The 19,864-nt window shown below is 39.8% G+C and overlaps 1 protein-coding gene across 2 annotated transcripts in view; it reads left to right on the forward strand.

Moving 5' to 3' along the window:
- Positions 1-8,958: 8,958 nt before the first annotated feature.
- Positions 8,959-19,864, forward strand: part of LOC306747207 (LIM domain-binding protein 3-like) — a 32,707-nt gene continuing 21,801 nt past the window's right edge. For both annotated transcript variants that reach the window (XM_079230231.1, XM_079230232.1), the window contains exon 1: positions 8,959-9,061. In XM_079230231.1, the coding sequence (XP_079086357.1) occupies positions 8,966-9,061 (96 nt within the window). In that variant the 5' untranslated portion in view covers positions 8,959-8,965. The remainder of the gene's footprint in view (positions 9,062-19,864) is intronic.

Consider the following 19,864-nt stretch of genomic DNA (forward strand, 5'->3'; position numbering starts at 1 on the left):
TACCTTTATACTACAGACAGTTAGACCCATGTGTATAGAAAGTGTCTGTACTAAGAGAGTCCACACAGTCTTGAGAAAGAGGTCTAATTAGGAAATTTAAATGAAAAGACCTGTGAGAAATTACATTTTTTATAGTTCTGAAACTAAACTCTTTGACCCAAAGAAAATCATGTTCCTGCACCTGATCTCTTGTCTCCGTTTCAGATGGATGCAAACAGACATACTGGTTGTATTTGTCTTAGTTCCTCTGAGACAAAATGAAGGCCCTTCAGCAAACATGTTTTCATGTTTCAGGAAAAGTTGTTAATATGAGACGACTGTTTGTGTTTAGGTGAAAGTTTTTTTTGCAGTGCACTGTGCGATTTTTCTACGAAAAAAGTTACCTTTTTGTGTTTTTGTTGTCTGTTGCTTTTGAATCATGTATCTGTGTGTTTCCAGCTTAATCCTCTGCAGTGTTACGTGACAGGTTGAGCATATTTTGTCTCTGTAAATTCAAGAACTGAAGTTCAAAACCCAACTTTTAATTGGAAGAACAAAAAGCCTTCCAATTGCCTCGTTCGCTAATCCCCTCACCTGAACGGAGCTTCTCCAAATCATAGCTCAGGGCTTAGCTAACGATTAAATATTCTGTTGTGCACGGGGAGAAGTCTGTAACTGAAATGTGGTATGAATTATAATCTGTCATGCGAAATGAAGAGCAACTGGTAAAATAGCCAGATAAAAAACAGAAACAACCAACAAATAGAAAACTTGTTTCAAAGTAGAAGTAGCCTGGAAAAGGAAAAACAGCAATAGTTAAAATGACTTTTCTAGGAGCGTAACTGCGTGATAATGTGGGGAATCCTCTTGCCGTGATGGAACTGATTTATATTCCAGTTTTGGACAGTATCTTGGTATGATAGAAATGAATTGGATTTTTTCAAAACGTCATGTTAATTCAAATGTTTCTCCTCATCTCACTTAAATTTAAAAGCCCTGAGGCCTGCAACTGCACTTTTATTAAGGAACAAGATATTTGAAATGTTTGCCTGTTGTTCAGCTTGTGTTTTTCATGTTTCTTTCTTTCTTCTTGATTGAGTATTTAAAGTGTATATTTTGCTGAAGGACAGTTTAGAGGAAATGTGATTGTGATGTTGTTGGTGTTAGTACACGGCGGTGAAAAGGGATATACTTGTTGATTGTAAAGCAGCTCTTGATAAGCCCATCTGACCTGTTGGTTTAAGTTTGAAGTTATTTGTGCATTCCTCAAGAGCCTATTTGAATGTTTCCACAGAATAACACAGACAACACATGACACGTTTGCATCATTTCAAGTGGATGAAAGTAACTGAACCATAAGCCAAGTGGAACTAAGCTAAAGTTAGCTGACCTTTATCACAGGGCTTCAGGGGATAAACTGGACTGTTTGTAACTGAACCAAACTGTTTTGAGGAGATTTTAACTTAAATTTAACCAAACTGCATTGTTAGCTAACCTTTAATAAAATGTTTAAGGAGCACAATTTGGCTGTTTAACAGTTTTTATTGGTTTAAAACAGTTTAAACTGCTAAACTGAACAAAACTCAGCAAAATCGTGAGCTAATCTTTAGCAAAAATATTTTAGGAGCGAAACCAGGCTGTTCAACAGTGTTCCTGGGAAACTGACCTTTAGCCAAATTAAAACAAACTGTTTAAGCTGCTAAACTGAACAATGAACTAAACCAAAGTAAGCTTTTGTCAATATTTTAGGAGCTAAACGGCTGTTATCAAACGGGTTTCCTCGTGAACCCACCTTTAGCTAATGTTAAACATACAGATTAAACCATTAAATTATACCATCCGCCTATGGATGATGAAGCTGCTAAACTAAACTAAAAACACTTTAACATGCTCAATTTAAGCAGGATGTAACCTGAACCCAATGCTATGGTAAGATTTGACACACACACAACTTTCAAGTTGCTTTGACAACTTTTGTAACACAGTTTCACTTCCAGGCCTTCGAACATCTAAAACTTTCTTTTTGAGGCCTGTAGTAACACAAAGCTCTATGTCAGCATATCTAGTGTCCTAATCGTTCCTCCTATAGTATCGGAAAGAAGAAAGTACCCGACAGTTTGATCCAGTAAACATCAGTAATGATACTGAATATAAATGGAGTTGTTTGTCATATTAGTTCTGGTGGAATAAAGTTTATTTTGTCGGAATACGGGAGAATATGTAGATTTGTTTCCTGTTATCTTCAATGTTGGTCTTATTTATTTTTCTAAATAAATATATATTATTCACTGTATTCATTGTGGAATGCTTCTATTTGTGCCCATATACATACCGTTGTGCCAATTTGCATGTTTTATGGGCTATTTTAACTGCAAATTATCACTTTGACGCTTTATGCTTCGTTCGGATTGAACCGCTAGCCGTCAGCGCTAAACTCTGACAAATGCATTGCTTTTCATGTGGCTGCTTCAAATTAAAAACCCACCTCAAGGTTCAAGGGTTTAATAACTAGAGCAGTGGTTCTCAAATGGGGGTACGTGAAGACCCTCCGTGAGATATTTTTTCTTCAATATATTTCAAATGAGCATCCATTAAAGAATCCTTTAAAAACAGTTATTTAAGAAATATACAATACAATATAAATGTAAATTCAGAAACTGAATGTATATATTCCATATTAAATCAGATACTGATGGCACAGTGCTTTGTATTACATTGTTGTTGTTTTCAACTAAAAATGATTTGCACTGGTCAGGGGGTACTCTGCAAAAATATAATATTTCACAGGGGGTACATCACTGAAAAAAGAAGAACCACTGCACTATAGTATCGAGCCGATTCCTAGTATGCAACACAGCATGGGAATAAAGACTAACAATGAAAAGAAGAATAGGACCATGAATGATATCAGAAATGACAATATTTGTAAATTTAAACTTAAATTTACAAATGCATTATTATTATTTGGTAGATGAAGAAAATGTGTTGTTCAGTAAATGCAATATTCTTGTTTTGTGGACATTTGTGTAGTGTTATCTGGACCTATATATCAGCAGTCTGTCTGTCTCTTTAAATAAAAACCCCGCTCATGATAATCCACCGTTAACACCCCTCCTTCCCGTCGTCCCCGCGGCCTCCCCTGCTCTCTGCCCGGGCCGGGCGCCGCAGGCTGTCACGGTCGGTGTGTTCGGTTCAAGAAGCTGCAGGGAGACAAACGGCGGCAGGTAGGCTGTTCACCTATCAGACTTTTACCCACCTGTTTGCGCCCTCACGCGCCACTCACTGCGCTCTAATCCCATCTGCTGTACATCTTCAGCAGCAGCAGCAGCAGCCGGTGCACCAGCCCCGCCCACCGGCTCGCAGCTCCCTCAACCCGGGTCACACCGGCAACTTCCACCCGCTGAAGCTGCTGCTGCTGCTTTTTTCTTTTCTTTTTCCTCCAGGTTAAAAGTTTTATTTTCGTTTTTGTTGTTGTTGTACTTTCAGGGTGTGCACTGAGTACCGTGCCCGGAGCGGCCCTGCTAGGCGGAGCACAGTGCAGGAAGCAGCAGGAGCAGGTGGGCGGTGTCTGTCTGCAGAGCACCTGAGATACACAAGGTGAACACATCCATTCATGAATCACATGGGAACAGTTTGTGGACAAGAGCATTGGCCATTCACAACAAAAAACACGTCTATGGAGGAGACATAATAACAATAGCAAATGGGGGAAAAAGGGCCAAATGTGCACAGATATATTTTAACTAAACACATTTTGTGACATTGAAAAATGAGAATGACAAATGAACAAACTTTTAACAAAATACAGAATGCACTACAAACTACATGGCAGCTTAATTATTTGTTTACTTTATTTATCTTAGCTCAAATTGCCTTTCAAATTAAGATTTTGGTACGCACATTATTATAAATGTCTTATTATAAATTAAACCTAAAAGTACAGCTGAAACGATTAGTCCATTAATCAATCAGCTGATTGACAGATTATTGATCAGGAACTATTTGGATGGTTGAAGTCTTTCATGTAAAAACACATCATGGTTCCATCTTTACAAATGTGAAGATTTTCTGCTTTTACCTTTTTAAATAGTGTTAACAATTGTAATGTATTAGCAATAATGTTAAGGTTTGGGATGTTGGCCAAAACAAAAATTGTGAAGGTGTCACTTTGGCCTGTTACGGCAATTTTTGTATTTTAATTATTTAAAACATATTTTTACAAACCCAACAATAGCTTAATGGCAAAAAATACTCACAATACAAATAATCATTAGTTAATCGTTCAATATTAGCTCTACCTATACCAACTACAATAACAACAATCCTAATTTTACATTAATGCATATGTAATAATAATATTTTTGATGTAATATATAATAGTAGAACTGCCACGGGACATTTTTACATATAATACTGTAACTACATTTTCCTGATTATACAAAAGTAACATTCTAAAGGCTGGACTTTTACTTGTACCAGAGTATTTTGACAGTGTGATATTAATAATGTTACTGAAGTAAAGGATGTGAATACTTCCTCCACCACAAGGGGTGCTAGTGCAAATTTAGAACCTAAGTGTTGTTTTCAGTTCACGACATTTTGGAGATTCAAGTTTAGAAAACAAGCTCCGCCAACTACTCATAGAGAGCAGTGAGCAGCAGCGAAACAATTCACAGCTACATGAGGAGGGTGTTAAATTGTGTGTGTGTGTGTGTGTGTGTGTGTGTGTGTGTGTGTGTGTGTGTGTGTGTGTGTGTGTGTGTGATGAAAAGGGGGGCGGTGGGAGGGGGTTGGGTGTGATAGTGGATCTCTCTCTTAGCATTAACAGCACATAACTGACCTCAGATCACTTGTGAATACTTTGTCATTTCTTAATTGAGCCGCCTTGTTAAGTTAAAGGTCAATGTGTGTGTGTGTGTGTGTGTGTGTGTGTGTGTGTGTGTGTGTGTGTCTTTCACCAAAATAACCAGCTATAGGCATTATAAAATAAAAAGAGGGTGGTGTTGTATTATAGCGTGTAATCAAAGCCCAGAAGCTCAACTTTATTGCAGTTCATTGCAAATCCAAGTGTGTGATATTTTATATTTGATATTTGATAGCCTGAGGCTATGTATCTATATCGTTTTTCTTTGGTCGAAAAGTTGTTTCTATAACAAGATTGGACCACCCTTTAAGTAAAGCATGCTTGGTGCTCATACTTTGTATCGCTCAGTCTGACAGCTGTAGAGTAAGGAGGAGGATGTGGGAACAATCATTGAATATCATCGCCTCGTCCCAGAGCTACTGATAGATGGAGCCTGGTCGGCCCATTCATGCATTCACATGCAGTGTTTACCACTTTGCATTAAAATCACCTGTGTTTTTGTGCTGTGGATAAATAAATAAATAAAAAACTATAAACACAACAATCGAAAGTAAGTCAAAGTACTGAACTTAAGTCTTGCGTCACTAAAAGCATGCGATGCATCTACAAAGAATGTGTAACTACTTAACATGGAAGTAGATGAAGCACAAATTGAAATATTGCATTCAACACAATTGTATGTGTATTTTTTGTGGAGTAACATTAAAGGTTATTTACTTTTATATAGAACTGAAATAATTTTTGCGAGGAGTATTGGTCTGTTGCACCCTGGGAAAGCTCTCTCCATCAGATTCCTCTCTGTGACAAAGGCGTCTAAACATAGCCGGTGATATAACAGGCTGAGCAGATCAGGCTGCTCTGGGATCAGCCTGTCAGTCTCTGCCCCCCTCATCTTACATTCATGAACTTTGCCACATGAACATATTTGCATATTTGAAAGGTGCCTCTGGTAGTGAATGATCAGCTGAATCTTCTGCTCCACTCGGCTTTATAGTGAGTTTGTTTATCTGTCCGGCCGACAATTTTACTGTTCTGGTTCACTCTCACTGCTCTCATAGTGTCTTTTTCAAAGAAAAAAGATGTAGTTGGGGAACAGAGTGGAACATTTAGGAGCTAAAGAGACCGATATTTCCCTCAGGAGTTGGTGGAGATCAAAAACAGAGCTAAAAGAGAGAGAATATTAGACTTATATTCATCAGATGGACACAAACAAGGTCAACACATCAACGTAAAAGTTGATCATATGTCAGTGTACTCTACTGAAAAGCATTACAAAAATGTTATTTATTTACCTTTGTTTATAATATATTGCATTACTTTCTCCACTTGGGACTGTTCTGTTGTGTCAGAGACAGCTCAGGAAGTAAACAGAGTTTCCTGTATCTGTGTCACGTGGGTTTCACCACTGCCACAACCCTTTTTAGGAGATGATTGACAGATGATTGACAGGTTCTGAGTCCAGTAATAGTGAACATGAACACAAATATTGACAGCAATAACAAGAGCGATTATGGGTAGTGTGTTTGTATGTGAGTTGAATCAAATTAATTAACATAGTAAGGTTTCTGTAGCCATTACATGAAACTTCACACATGCTGACAGCTCAGCTGTGTGTGTGTGTGTGTGTGTGTGTGTGTGTGTGTGTGTGTGTGTGTGTGTGTGTGTGTGTGTGTGTGTGTGTGTGTGTGTGTGTCAGGGAATGCTCACCTGTTGTTGGTGCCTGCCAAAATAAAAGACCATTACCCCGACATACATTTGTCACTCTTCAGACAGAAGCTGTTTCTAGTGCGACTTGTCATCACAACTCCACAATGTCAAACTAAGAAATTATGTTATGAAGTTCAAATACTGATAGATAAAGCTTGAAATAGCTTCTTCCTCTGTGCCTTGGAGCTCCATTGTTGTCTAAAAAATAGAAAAAACACTTAAATGAGCCTCACTGCTGCCCTGGGTGACATGTTCCTTCATTACCGAGACCACACACTGTCGTTTATTTTTACTCAATCCCACACACAACGTCCTGCTGCCACAAATACTCTCTCTAATGCAAGAGCCTCAAATGTGGATTAATCTGCTGTTGAAAATAGTCACAGACAGGAAGCCAGACCATATTGAGACACCTTACCACGTTGTTGGTTTTATAGAAAATAATTTGCAACTATGTTGATATTTGAACATGTTCAGTCATATTTCAAGCAAACATATTCTCTGTTTTTGCTGCTTTTATTTGACTTGTATGATAATAAACGTCAGTATATTTATGCTTCAGACTGAAATTGTCATCTTGGCCATTTTTATCACAATTATCTGATCTTATAAACACAACGATGAATCATTTATTTGAGAAAATAAAAAATCTGCAGATTATTTGTTGCATCAAATGTATTTATTTGTTTTTTATTTATCCAGTATAGTCCAATTGCGGGAGCTGCACGGTGGTGTAGTGGCACGAGGGGCCCGGGTTCGATCCCCGATCCGGGCAGTCTTTCTGTGTGGAGTTTACACGTTCTCCCTGTTCTCCGGCTTCCTCCCACAGTCCAAAGACATGCAGCTCAGGTTAATTGGAGGCTCTAAATTGCCCATAGTTCTGAATGTGAGCATGAATGGTTGTCTGTCTCCATATGTGCCCTGCGATAAACTGGCGACCTGTCCAGGGTGAACCCTGCCTGTCAGCTGGGATCGGCTCCATCTGCCTGTGACCCATACAAGTATCTGTATAAAACACAAATAACCCCCTAAAAGCAAATTAGGAGTGTCATTCAGTACCTAGATCTTATTTTACAATCTTGCATGCTTGTAAAAAAAAAACTAGTTTAAAATGTGTCTGTGGCTCAAATATAGATGAAGATGCAAAATCGTTATGATCATTTTCATAAAAAAACGGTGCAGATTCTAGGGATGACGTACATAACTTGTCCACATGATGGAAGGTTGCTTCTACAGATATGGCAATATGGCCTTATAAAGATAATACAACTATAAAGCGAGGAATGTCTGTGTGTTCCTCGCATATCTCCTGAACCGCTTATCCTATCTACTTGACACTTGGTTGGTGTCTTTGTTGCTTAGTTGGTGCAATTTGGACAAGCGGCACGTTCAATGTCAATACGCTTGGAATAAACAAGCGAACCGCGCTCTGCGTAGCAGTGGGGGGTGGGACTTCAGGTCTCTGACGTCCGCCGAGGAGCTTTACAGGCTCCTTTACTGCTGGATAGGCTAATGTTAGAACCAAACTCTTCCTCAACCCCCTGCAGCACATCTGGGACCAGGAGCCGAGCAAAGAGGCACGGGTTTCGAACAGCCACGCCGCTAACGGCACGTGCACTAGTTTAATCAATCTAAAAAAGATGAAATAGTTCAGTCATACCATTTGGTGACAGATCCAGTAGAGAGGTTGTGGTTCGATGCTTTGTTGCAGGGAACTCAAGCGGTGACCTACGGGGGAGTTGAACCTGCAACCTCGGCGTAATATCCCATCTGCTGCTGACCTTTCAGTTATCGGTGCCACTTAACTCATGGCATTTCAGTTTGCGGTTTTATCACCACGACGATAATGAGACATTTCCTGGCATCACCCCTGATTGGGTCCAAGGGAGACCCTGAGCGTAACGGGGTGAGGGAGGCAGGGCGGGGGCGAGGGAGTCTAGAAGAAGCCGCCGGGTCTATATTGGCCCCGGTGAATCACGGCGAGCCTGGCATACCGGGTGTCCCCTTTCACACCATATATGTCCACCCCCCCTCCTTTTCCCTTCAATCCCCCCCCCGCTCCTGCCTCACCCTGCCTCACCCCGCCTCACCCCTCCACCCCCCACAATGCAACAGTGCTATCTCTGGCTATTCTTAGGCTGTCACTTCAGCTCCTCTGAGCAGGCAAGTCCTCTTCTGTCTCCTTTCTCAAATTTTTCTTTCTCTCTCTTACAGTTTTGGTTCGTGCACTTCGCACATTTAAAAAAAAAAGAAAAAGGATTTTCAAGTTTGTTCTTCACCATTTCACCCATTTAATATATTTTTCTCCGTTTCCTTCTAGAGGCTACTCGGTGCCAGCAGCTTTGGGGTTTTAAAACAAAAAGTTGGTTTAATCACCGTCGTCCACTTCGGAGGATCTTTTAGTCGTCTGGAACAATGAGCACCTACACTGCGTCGCTGCCCGGCCCCGGGCCCTGGGGCTTCAGGCTGCAGGGGGGCAAGGACTTCAACATGCCGCTGACCATCTCCAGGGTAAGAAACCAATTTTTTTTAATCTGCTTTTTTAATTCAGGATTTTCTTTTTCATCTCAACTGTAATTCCTCCATCAGCAGCTACACCTGAGTTCAGTTTGCTTTCCGTTTGGCCGGCTTTGACTGTCGGTATTCTTTGCATGTTTAACCAATTTTAATGTTTTTATATCTTCAACATTGGGGGGAAAAAACATCTAGTTTTATCAAGTAATACATTATATTGTAGTATATTCTGTGTCTGAGTTTTGAAAGTCTTAACTTTTCAAAAACAAGACATGTGTTGGTGCAGTAAGAATATCTCAACCTGTTTGAATCAAAATAAGATAATTTGATATGTATCTTGAGGCCGGGCCTCCTGGTGGCCAAAGGGTTTAAGACGCTGGTCATGTAATCGAAACATCCCCGGTTGGAGTTTTGCAGGAAACCTTTGTTGCATGTCGTCATTTCCTGTCATCTCTTTTCTGTCCACTATCAAAATAAGATCCTCCCAAAAATACTTAAAAGAAAGAACAATGCAGCTTTGTTTGTATGCACCTTTCAAACTCTTCAAAGTGTTTCCCACGAGACAAGAAAATGCATAAGAACAGCATTTAAAAAAGGAAGGAATGCAATAGTCACAGAAGAGGATTTACACTGAAGACATTTTCATTTTCTTATCACACTGGAAGATTTGTTCACTTGTTATAGGAAAGTAATACTTTTAAGGACATTATGGATTTCATATGAAGTAGACTTTTGCCCTTTTGGTGATTTGTTTGAAACTTTTAATTTTATTTTTGTCTAAGTTCAATAACTTGAGTTTTAATGAAACTCAATATATCTAGGCAGTAGTGGCGATTTCCAAGTCTCTGCAAGTTGATTTTCAAACCTGAATGAATGAAAACCAATAGCTGCAAAGAATTCCTTTAAATCTACTCTGGGAACCTGTCACCTGCTTCCTGTTTCATGTTGATCGTTGGTTTCCGGCTCTTTCCTGTGACGTGAGAAAAGGGTTTTGATGATAAAGTGTGATTTGGGGATGATTCTGAATCACACATGCAGCCTGTCAGGGTGAGACCTGCGGGGCGTAACGGCTGCCAGGATTTGTCAGGGAGGCCGAAAGCAGAGCCGGAGGCCTAAAACTGGAGCCGGTGTTGGTTTCACAGCCTCGTCTCTCTGAATAGAGCAGAGACGGAGAGAGAGAACCCTCCTCCACCTCTCTGGATCGGCTGCATGTGTTGTCAGGATGCTGTGATCCCTGACCTTTTGAACTTCTCTCTTGTTGGCTGCATGTTGGTGATTCAGGTGTTGAAGCTTTTCGGTCACATTATCTTTTGCTGTTTGACGGTCATGCTTGTGACCGGTTGTCCTCTGCAGATCTTTGCAGTAGGTGGACGTTTCATGTTGATGCAGCTCTTCGTGGTTCGTGATAGCTGCAAGTTCAAATAAAGCTCAATGAACGTGGTTATTGAGATGCAGGATGGGATGTAATGCAAGTTTTTACAGAATGCATTACAAAGTTATTGAGCGTATGACACCAATGACACAATAATTTGGACTTTTGTCAAATCTGGTCTTTTGCTTCTACTCTCTTGATTTGTAATTGGGCCGTTTATACAAGAAAGGAACAGCATGCTATAAAGTTAAATTATTTAACGTACAAAATGTCAGGGATTGTTACCCAGCCCAAGATTTAGCTTTCAAATTGATGGTTTTGACCAACAGTCCAAAGCCCGAAAATATTCAGTTTCCTACAGTGGCGGGCCGTGCATTTTCTACCCGGGCCTTCTGTGCCGTCTGATATCGTTTACATAAATACACGCATGACTGGATGCTGCGTCATTAACGGACAATGCATGTAGTCCACATTAACAAGAACAAATTCACAAGAACCAGTCACATTCAGTTATAACAAAACATGACAAAACAATCCAACAAAACTACAGCACTAAACCACCGCACACTCAAGAGCGCGAGCCACGATCAGAAGCAACGATATTAACTGTATCATAAAAACAACAACATAGACACATTAACACAACGCTACTGCAGATGTAAAAAAAAAAAAACTACACAAGCAAAAAAAAAAAAATGTCATAACTTATGTTATGTTTCAGCCTGAACTCTTCTTACTCCTACTGAGTTCTTCTAGCAGCTAGGTAGCTTTCTGTTGACAAAAGTCACGCTGGCCCACTGACCAATCACAGCGCACCATAATGCTGACGTACTTCCAGGCTACCTCGCATGCCCTGGTACGTCAAAGAATACGCCCAGCATGTCAAACTAAAGATCTGTTGGGTTGAAGTCTATGACAATCACAAGAACGTCCCCATGTACTTTAATCTGCAAAGGCCAGCTAGAAGACCTCGGGCCGCTCTTCTTCCATAGAGACATAGGAGGTGAAATCTGATTGGATAAAAGCTCTCCTTAAAACAAGCTGCACTAGAATCAGCGCTGCAGGCTGGAAGCAGAGCAACAGAGGAAGACAGGAGCTGTGCAATGATAACATAAGCTAATAGGGGAAAAAGATAAAATAACTTTGTGATTCTGTTTAGGCCAGCAGAGAAAGCTTAGCCAGCACTGACAGCCCACCACTGGTTTCCTATTATGTAAAATGGACAAAAGCAGTTAATCATCAAAAGGGAGCATGAACTAATGAATATTTGTTATTACGGCTTGACATTTTTTTTTTTAAAGACTATTAATTGATTATCAAAATAGTTGATGAATAGTATCAGCTTGAATGAATGATTTAGCCAACAAGACATGTAAACCTGTGTGATCGGATTCGTTGACTGGCGGCCTTCAGTGAAGAAGGAGATCGGCCAGAGTGGAGGGAAATATATTTCAAGGTTTGAACAGCATCGATATTTATTCTTGGAAAATATCTAATGCAGAGAGAAGAAAATCCTCGTCGAGACCAGAGGTGCAGATGTCTCACGCTCTGTTAGCTGCAGATGTTATTTAATACAAGTCCACATAAACTCACATATAGTAGTATACTCATAACTGTCAGTGAGTACATCAAAACACTCTTTATGGACACTATTGTCCCTCAGTGTAATGCACAAAGGAAATAGAGGCACTTCAAATAAATCCATGAATCTTAGAAGTCATAGAAAAAGGACGCTCCTGCAGAACGTCACCATGTTATTAAAGTTTTCTTTAGTGTCAAATAAACACAATGATAATTGTCTGTACATCCATGGCTTCACTGCAAATGGGATCTGCTGATGGATCATTCTGCACACTCGTAACGGAGATCTTATGGAAGCTTCAAGCGTCCATCCAGCATTCATCTTGCCATGTCACCTTTGCTGACCAGTAAAACATGTTGGACTGTAAACAGCTGTGGTTTGTCTTCCAACATGGCCGCATGATGGCGTCATGGCATATTATGAAGCTCAGAGAGAAACCGAGGGGAAGCTCCTCGTCAGCTGTTCTTGAATGGCTGAGACTGCTGTTAGTGTGTGGTGTGTGTGTGTGTATGACAGCTGCTGGATGTCATTGTGTGGGTTCACCGTGACGTTCAGCCAAAAGTCACGGACTCATTGTGCTCTGATCTGATTAGTTTGATCGATTAGATCTAATCAATACACTGTTCCAATCGTTCATGGATGTTTATAGCCTCAGTTAACTGTGTGGTAATGCTAGCTGCCGGCATCTGTAGTAGGTAATGTCATAGATTAGTAGTTGGCAGTGGAAAATAACAAGTACATTTACTCAGTTTCTGTACTTGAGTACAATTTTGAAAGTACTTTACTTCTACTCCACTATATAAGAGTTAAAAAGTTAAGAAATTAAGCATATGGATGAGATTAGTGATATATAAACTGCTTCTTTAGAAAATGTTACGATTTCCTTCATTCATCGTTCTTCTAATGTTCGAATTCACATCGTGCAGCTCTGGACCCTTCAGACAACATGATTTATTTTAGAAACACTCTCTATTTGTTAATAATGTGACCAGCTGAGATCATATTTATTGCCACACCCGGCAGTCTGTATGCATTGCACTAGACCTCCTTATTCGTTCATTCGTTGCAATTTTGCCATGAAAAAAGTCCCAAAGACAATCATTTTGTTGCTTCAAATTATTTAAAAATACTCCCTCCGCCTCCGATTTGTCCTGTACCTTTTTGCAAATGTAAAACTGTAAATATGTGTGTGTGTGTGTGTGTGGAACCGAAAAGCCTGTTAGACACGCATAAATCCGCTTTCACTACAAATGTACCCATGTTGCGGAAATAAACACAAGCCCACACACCGATAACAACACACAAACCCTGAGCTTTGTTGGGGGAAAATATCTCCATCTCAGCGTGCGGTGACATGTGGCTATAATCCGCCGTCAGTGTGACAGCAGACGTTCTCTTTGAATTGGATTTACGCTGCGTTTTCTGGCACTGATGGCTTTTTTTTAACTGGATGCCAAAGAATTTCTGGATGAGAGAGGGACAGCAGCCGCTTTCCATCATCCCGCTGGGCTCGGTGGTTCTTTGTCTCCTCAGGTTCAGAGGTCAGAGCAGCATGCAGTGGGATAAACCAACAGATGAAGATTGAGTGGTCCCAATCTGCTGGATTCTTAACAATATTTAGGTGGATGTTTTGTTTTCTATCCGTCAAATTTCTTTCGGATAACTGGTGATATTATATACTTTTCTTCATGTTCAGACTCGAACCTAACAAGTGTTGCGTGTGTATCAAAGCCTGATATCTTCTTCCTCAGTGCCTCACTGCTGCACTGGTTGACAATTTCCTTCATCACCATAAACACACACACACACACACACATACACACACACGCACTGTAGTTTATTTTGACTCAATCCATCACACATCGTCCTGCTGCCACAAATACTCTCTCTAATACTAGAGCATCAAATGTGGATTAATCCGTCGCTGAAAATAGTCACCAACAAATGCACTATTCCCTTCTGTTTGTGTGATTAAAAACTACAGAGAGCAGCTGTTTTAGTAAATACTGATGACTCTTTATATATATATATATATATATATCATGTGTGTGTGTGTGTGTTTTTAAAGATTTACGATGAAGCACCTCTCAACATGCAGTCAGTGAGGTTTCAACAGCTCCTGTAGAGCTACTAGGCCAAAGCAAGCAGATGTCGTCCAGTTAATAGTCTCACAAGAGTTACAGCTCTTTTTGTGAGTTCATCCAAAAATTTTGAGATTTAAAAGCAATTGGCTGATATTGAAAAGATCTCTTGGCTTAGATAGTTTGAGTTAGTGTGAGCAAGTTCAAATTTTGATGTTTTTTTTTTTCTTTTTTCGAAAAACATTGAAAAAGCTTCATAGGGGTTTCCTTTGTTTCAACGTCTTTACATTTTAAAATGATTCATTTCACTCATGTGAACTCGGTAAGACATGGACGACCTCAGATGTCCCGGCAGGTTTTTGCAGGTCTCTTGGCTTTTCCCTCTGGCATGATGGATGTTCAGAAACCTTTATTTTGCATTTCTCAACTCTGCAATAAAGCAGACTGACGTTTTCCCCTAAGAGCCGACGGACAAGGCAGGAGAGCTTTATTTGGTTATGAAAGAAACTGAACGCAACTTTCAACACAATAAAGAATAAAGAACAGGAGGAATGTTCATGGAGGAAACTAAAGAGTGATGTTGGAACAACAACACCTGACCTCGGCCTTCAGATTACTTTCAGTTTAAAAATGTAATAGATGAAATGAATAGAACAAAGAAATTAATAGAAATTCTGAAAGTATATTCAAGGTCCTGTATCTCTTGTTTTAGTCCAGATGATCAGGTTGAATTTGAAAGCATTATTCAATATTATGTAGCTATCTGTTTTTTATGATTTATGTTTAATGTCTGTGGAGCAGCTGCATCTATGCAACTGTGCTGATTTATTGTTTAGCTGCCACAAATTAATATAAAATAATTTGATGAATAATGGATCAAATACAAGAATATTTCTTAGAGTTTGCAGCCACTGAACGATAGTAACTTATTTTTAAATTAACCTTCACATTCAGTTATGTGTGCCTGCGTTTTTGAATGATTTATTTTCACCCTGTTAAACCTTTTTTAAATGCCCCCCTGCAGACATTGGTGTGTACTTTTTTAGTTCTCTGCGTTTCGTACAGTTGAGCGTCGCTCTGAGCTTCTTAAATAAAGTTTTACAGTCTGTGTGAAAGCCGAGCTCTCAGGTAACTGGACTCCTGCAGTGACACATGGAGCTGACTCAGCCCTCAGTGAGCTCTTCATCCCAAAGCATCCTGTTACAGATCAGGGGATCCCAAACAGTTTCACATCAGGGAACCCCAAATATGATCCAGGTCTGATCTGGATAGTTTTTACATATCTTTTTGGGACATTATGTCATCAATCCAACCAAAATACACTTCTGTTTCAGAAAGACAGACTATGCTTGTTATCAGGGTCTGCAGGCATGGACTGATTACTGAGCGGGCATACAGGGTTCAGGCACCATGTTCCCAAAGGCTCAGGGGCACCCCAGCTGGGCCAGATCCTTTTTCTGACGTGACTATTAACATTTATTGTGAAAAACGTAATCAGACGGGCACGAAAAGACGCAAAATGTCGACAAAGTGCCACTAAACGACCACAAAACAACAACAAAAAGGCTGTAAAATTATTAACTATAAAAAGACAAAGAAATGCATAATTACTGGAAAGTGATGCAAAACATCCAAAAGAGATGCAAAAATACAAAACAACTACAAATGCTAAAGGGACAAAAAGACATGCTAAATGGCTTAAAATATACGCTAATATGCTAAAGGACCACAACGAGACACTAAACACTTAAAAGGGAAATAAAGCAACCCTGTATGAGTAGTTCATTCTACCCAAAAACTGTGAAAATTGCAATTTTCCAGGTGATCTGTGCAGTAAATATGTGAGTGAACATCATTTATTCACAACGTGAAGTTTTTGCTTCCACTAGTTGCACTTCTCACTGCTCCTACAGCACACGGACACTTCTAGCAGCAGCATACTGAGGCCTGCAGAGTGGCAGTGGGCGTCTGTGGCTGCTGACAGGCAGAAGGCTGTTTTTAGCCTCTGAAGGTCACACACACACACACACGCACACACACACATACACGTCTTATCAGCTCTTCTACTGTTACAGACATACAGAGTCACTGCTGTCGGGTCAGTGTGTTCAATGAAGTCCAGGATCATATTTTTAACTCTGGATGGAGAATCCAGGTTGTTGGCGACCGTAGAGATGACGTCATCACTGTGCTGAACATAAAGAATTTCACATTCTTAGCGGCTTTGTTATGAAAACTGTCCAGTTGATCCCGTAGAGCCGGTTACATGTTGAAAATGTAGTCGATGTGGTGTGAACAGAGGACGTGTGTACAGTGTATGTGGGTCAATGGCTCAGAGGGAAAGTAGGCCGCTCTGCAGCCTGGACAGGACTCACATTGTTCAAACTCAGTGAGACAAAATCTCCAAACATTTGTTCACTTTAATCCAAAGCGGCGGTGATGAAATAATCTGGTAGCTGAAATCAGATAGAGTCAGCAAACAGGAGGCTTCAACATGATGCAACAGAGTTTCCAGTAGGAAGTTATCTGACTGCAGTGGGATTTGAACCCAGGATCTAATGATTATGAGAGATGCAACTTGACGACTAACTAAGCCACAGCAAAGAGTGGTTTCCTCCCTGATATTAAATACGTTGATTGTTGTTGAATAAAACTGATAGTTAGCAGACGATGGGTAAATAATCATGCTCTATTGGGACAAGAAATACACTTTAAAGTATAGAGGAATACACTTGAAATACCTATATACTTATCCAAATTGATGAATTCTGGTTAAAAGAGAAAAACGTTACATTACAAAAAAACATTGTTTTGAAATAGTTTCGGTCTCCTTTTAAAAAGTTAAATATATGGTTTGGTGAGAATTAAATTAAAATGTCACAGATGTGCACAAATGAATTGTCTTTGTACTAAACGCTCTCTCACTTTGTTCTGCTTCACTTTATCAAAGTCAACCTTTGCAGAGAGAATGTTCACATGATTTGGGTTAGGAGTTGGACCTTACAGCTGCAACATTTCAAAGAAATAATCATCCTGAAAGTGCTTTTTTTCTGTGTCATCTTCATTTACTCTTAACCAGTAACATAAACACATATGTACACATCTGAATAAAATCTCACATGTGTACCTTTTATTATAACACCCAAATTATTCAAATAGCCCTAGTGGTTGCAGAGATACACCCTTTTTAGTTTGGGTATGCAATTTTTGAGCAAAGGGCCTAAAAATAGGTTGATTTTTAAAAGGTGAACTCTTCTTGTAATTTCACCTCAGCTAGAGTTACAGAGGCTTGAAAATGATCCAAAGTGCAGTGTTCATCACCATGCTGGTCTTGGAAACCTCATATGGCATCAGCACACAGGTGCTGTGGCTTAGTTGGTCAAAGTGCCTGTCTAGTAAACAGGAGATCCTGGGTTCAAATCCCAGCAGCACCTTGATTTTACTTTTCCCTCCATGAAATGCAAGTTCATCTATCATATTTCTGTCATGCATGTGCTGCAATACACCGTTTTCTACTGACCTGCAGGTGGCAACGTGCCAAGGTAGAGCTGACAGTGAGCTAGAAAACATGATGGATGTAAACAATGCTGCATTCAAACACGAAAAAAACTTGACTTTGCAAGTATTTTTTAAGGAAGGAAATGGATTCAACATGTTTGGTAAACCTCGAGGAGTTTTGGTGAAAAACACAGCATGTAAACATAACTTTGGTTTATTTGCAAACACATTAAAGAAAATGTTGCACCTCTCAATTCAGAGCACATCCTGCTGTGTTAAAGTTCCCTTCAGCTCTGAGCTCTGCTGAATTCATTCAGTGATCGGTGTGCAGGAATTCTTCCAACTGGAAGCGCACCAGTAAGCTGAGCAGAGTGTAAACTGGGGAAGGCTCCCTGCTGCCCATCACCATCAGTGGCAGCTAACAACTCGTCTCCAGGGGGCGATGTTTCATTCACGCCACGTTAGCCTCATTCAGTGGAAATGTCAGCCAGATGAGTCAGAGCGAGATAGGAGCTGCAGCTAAGTGTCACAGCGCTATTTAAACTTTATCACTGACTGTGTGTGTATATATATATATATATATATATATGTGTGTGTGTGTGTGTGTGTGTGTGTGTGTGTGTTTCCAGTTAATCCTGCAAACATCTGCTGTTTCTCAGCAATCTGTTCAGACTCTTCTCACAAGACAAATGCTAAAAAGCAAACGTACATATTTTGAAATTTGCAAGGAATAATAAAGTTGTTTTCAACGATAAAATGAATCGTGAACTATTTTGATAATCTATCAATCAGTGAGAGTAAGTATTTAAGAAGATGTAGTCAACATTCTTTGATTCCAGCTTCTTAATTATCTGGTTTCTTTTACTCCTTTGTGGAATTAAACTGAATATTGATGTTTAATCTACAGCAATGCTTCATATTCTATAAGATTATAAGATTAGCATATGTTTGTAGTGTCGCTGTCTTTCGAAAATGCCTTTTGAAAATGCTTTTTAGTGAGTTTATTTATTTTCTCGGCACATAAAGGAACGCTTCATCCTTCAGTTTATCACAAATGTTCAACATCAACACATCTGGAGATACGTGAATTTCACTGGACAGGAAGGGAATGAAAAACAATAATTTGCGAAGTAAAAAGTACAATATTTATCTCATGTGTAATTTTGTATAAAACTGAAATACTCAAGTAAAGTGCAGTAAAAATACCTCAAATATGTACTTATGGTCCTTGAGTAAATGTACTTTTAATGGGCTACATTCCTCCACGGTCCTTCTCTTTACCAACCATCAGCTTGTACCTCCACCATCCCGTCCTCATGGTCCTGCACGTCCTCCTCCCACAGGTGTAGAGGTGTAAGGTCACACTATTCAGACTGGAGATATTATAACCCCTGTGAATGGGAATTATGAAGAAGTTAATCAGAGTGAGTGGCTGTGCCTCAGCGGGGGTTATCGGTGTACAGACAGCTGTCCGGAGTTTAACACTCAGGCATGAACACTTGTGCCCCGGCATTGTGTTCGAGGCAACACAGACTTTGTGAGTTAAAGGTCACGAGGTGAACACGATCAAATGTTTCCATCCTGCTTAGAGTCTCTCTCTTTATCTGATGGAGGAAACTTCTCACTTTCTTTTAAAAGGGTTGTTCACTATTTTTAGCCACGCTAGCAGCATCTGTCCGTCCATCCGAAATGTGGTTCATGCATTCATTCTAAAACCTTTAGGATGAGTTGTAACAATTTTGGTGATCCTCTGGCTTTTTCTCCATCGTCATTCTGGTCAACATTTGTCCAATACTTTGGTTAATCACCAAATATCTGCACAACTAATTACATTCCTTTCAGCCTCAGCTGTACTTTGTGATTTCTTATAAAAAGCAAATGTTAGCAGGCCAACTACTTGATTAACTTCTCAGAAATCACAGATGCACTTTCATGCTAATTTGTCACATGTTTCGGTGAAATCTTGTGAGCAGACCGACGGGAATAAAAATATATGAAAAGAGTTCATGGACTCTCGTTGGTGTTGCAGTGTCTCTTTTTGAGGATGACATCTGATCTCCCAGTCGGTGATCCTCTCAAGACACACTTGGTTTTCTTCTTGAAACAAATTCCAGATGTTTTCAGTGAAAAAATGTACATAGGATTTACAGCGTTAAAAAATCGACCAAGTCTCTAGATTTTAGAGTTTAATACATTTAAACAGTTTAATTTTAACGCACACTTGTCGACCATTTTGTTTGTGGTACTGTGCTGTGAATGAGGGTAAA

Source organism: Taurulus bubalis (genome assembly GCF_910589615.1).
Source record: "Taurulus bubalis genome assembly, chromosome: 14".
Taxonomy (NCBI): domain Eukaryota; kingdom Metazoa; phylum Chordata; class Actinopteri; order Perciformes; family Cottidae; genus Taurulus; species Taurulus bubalis.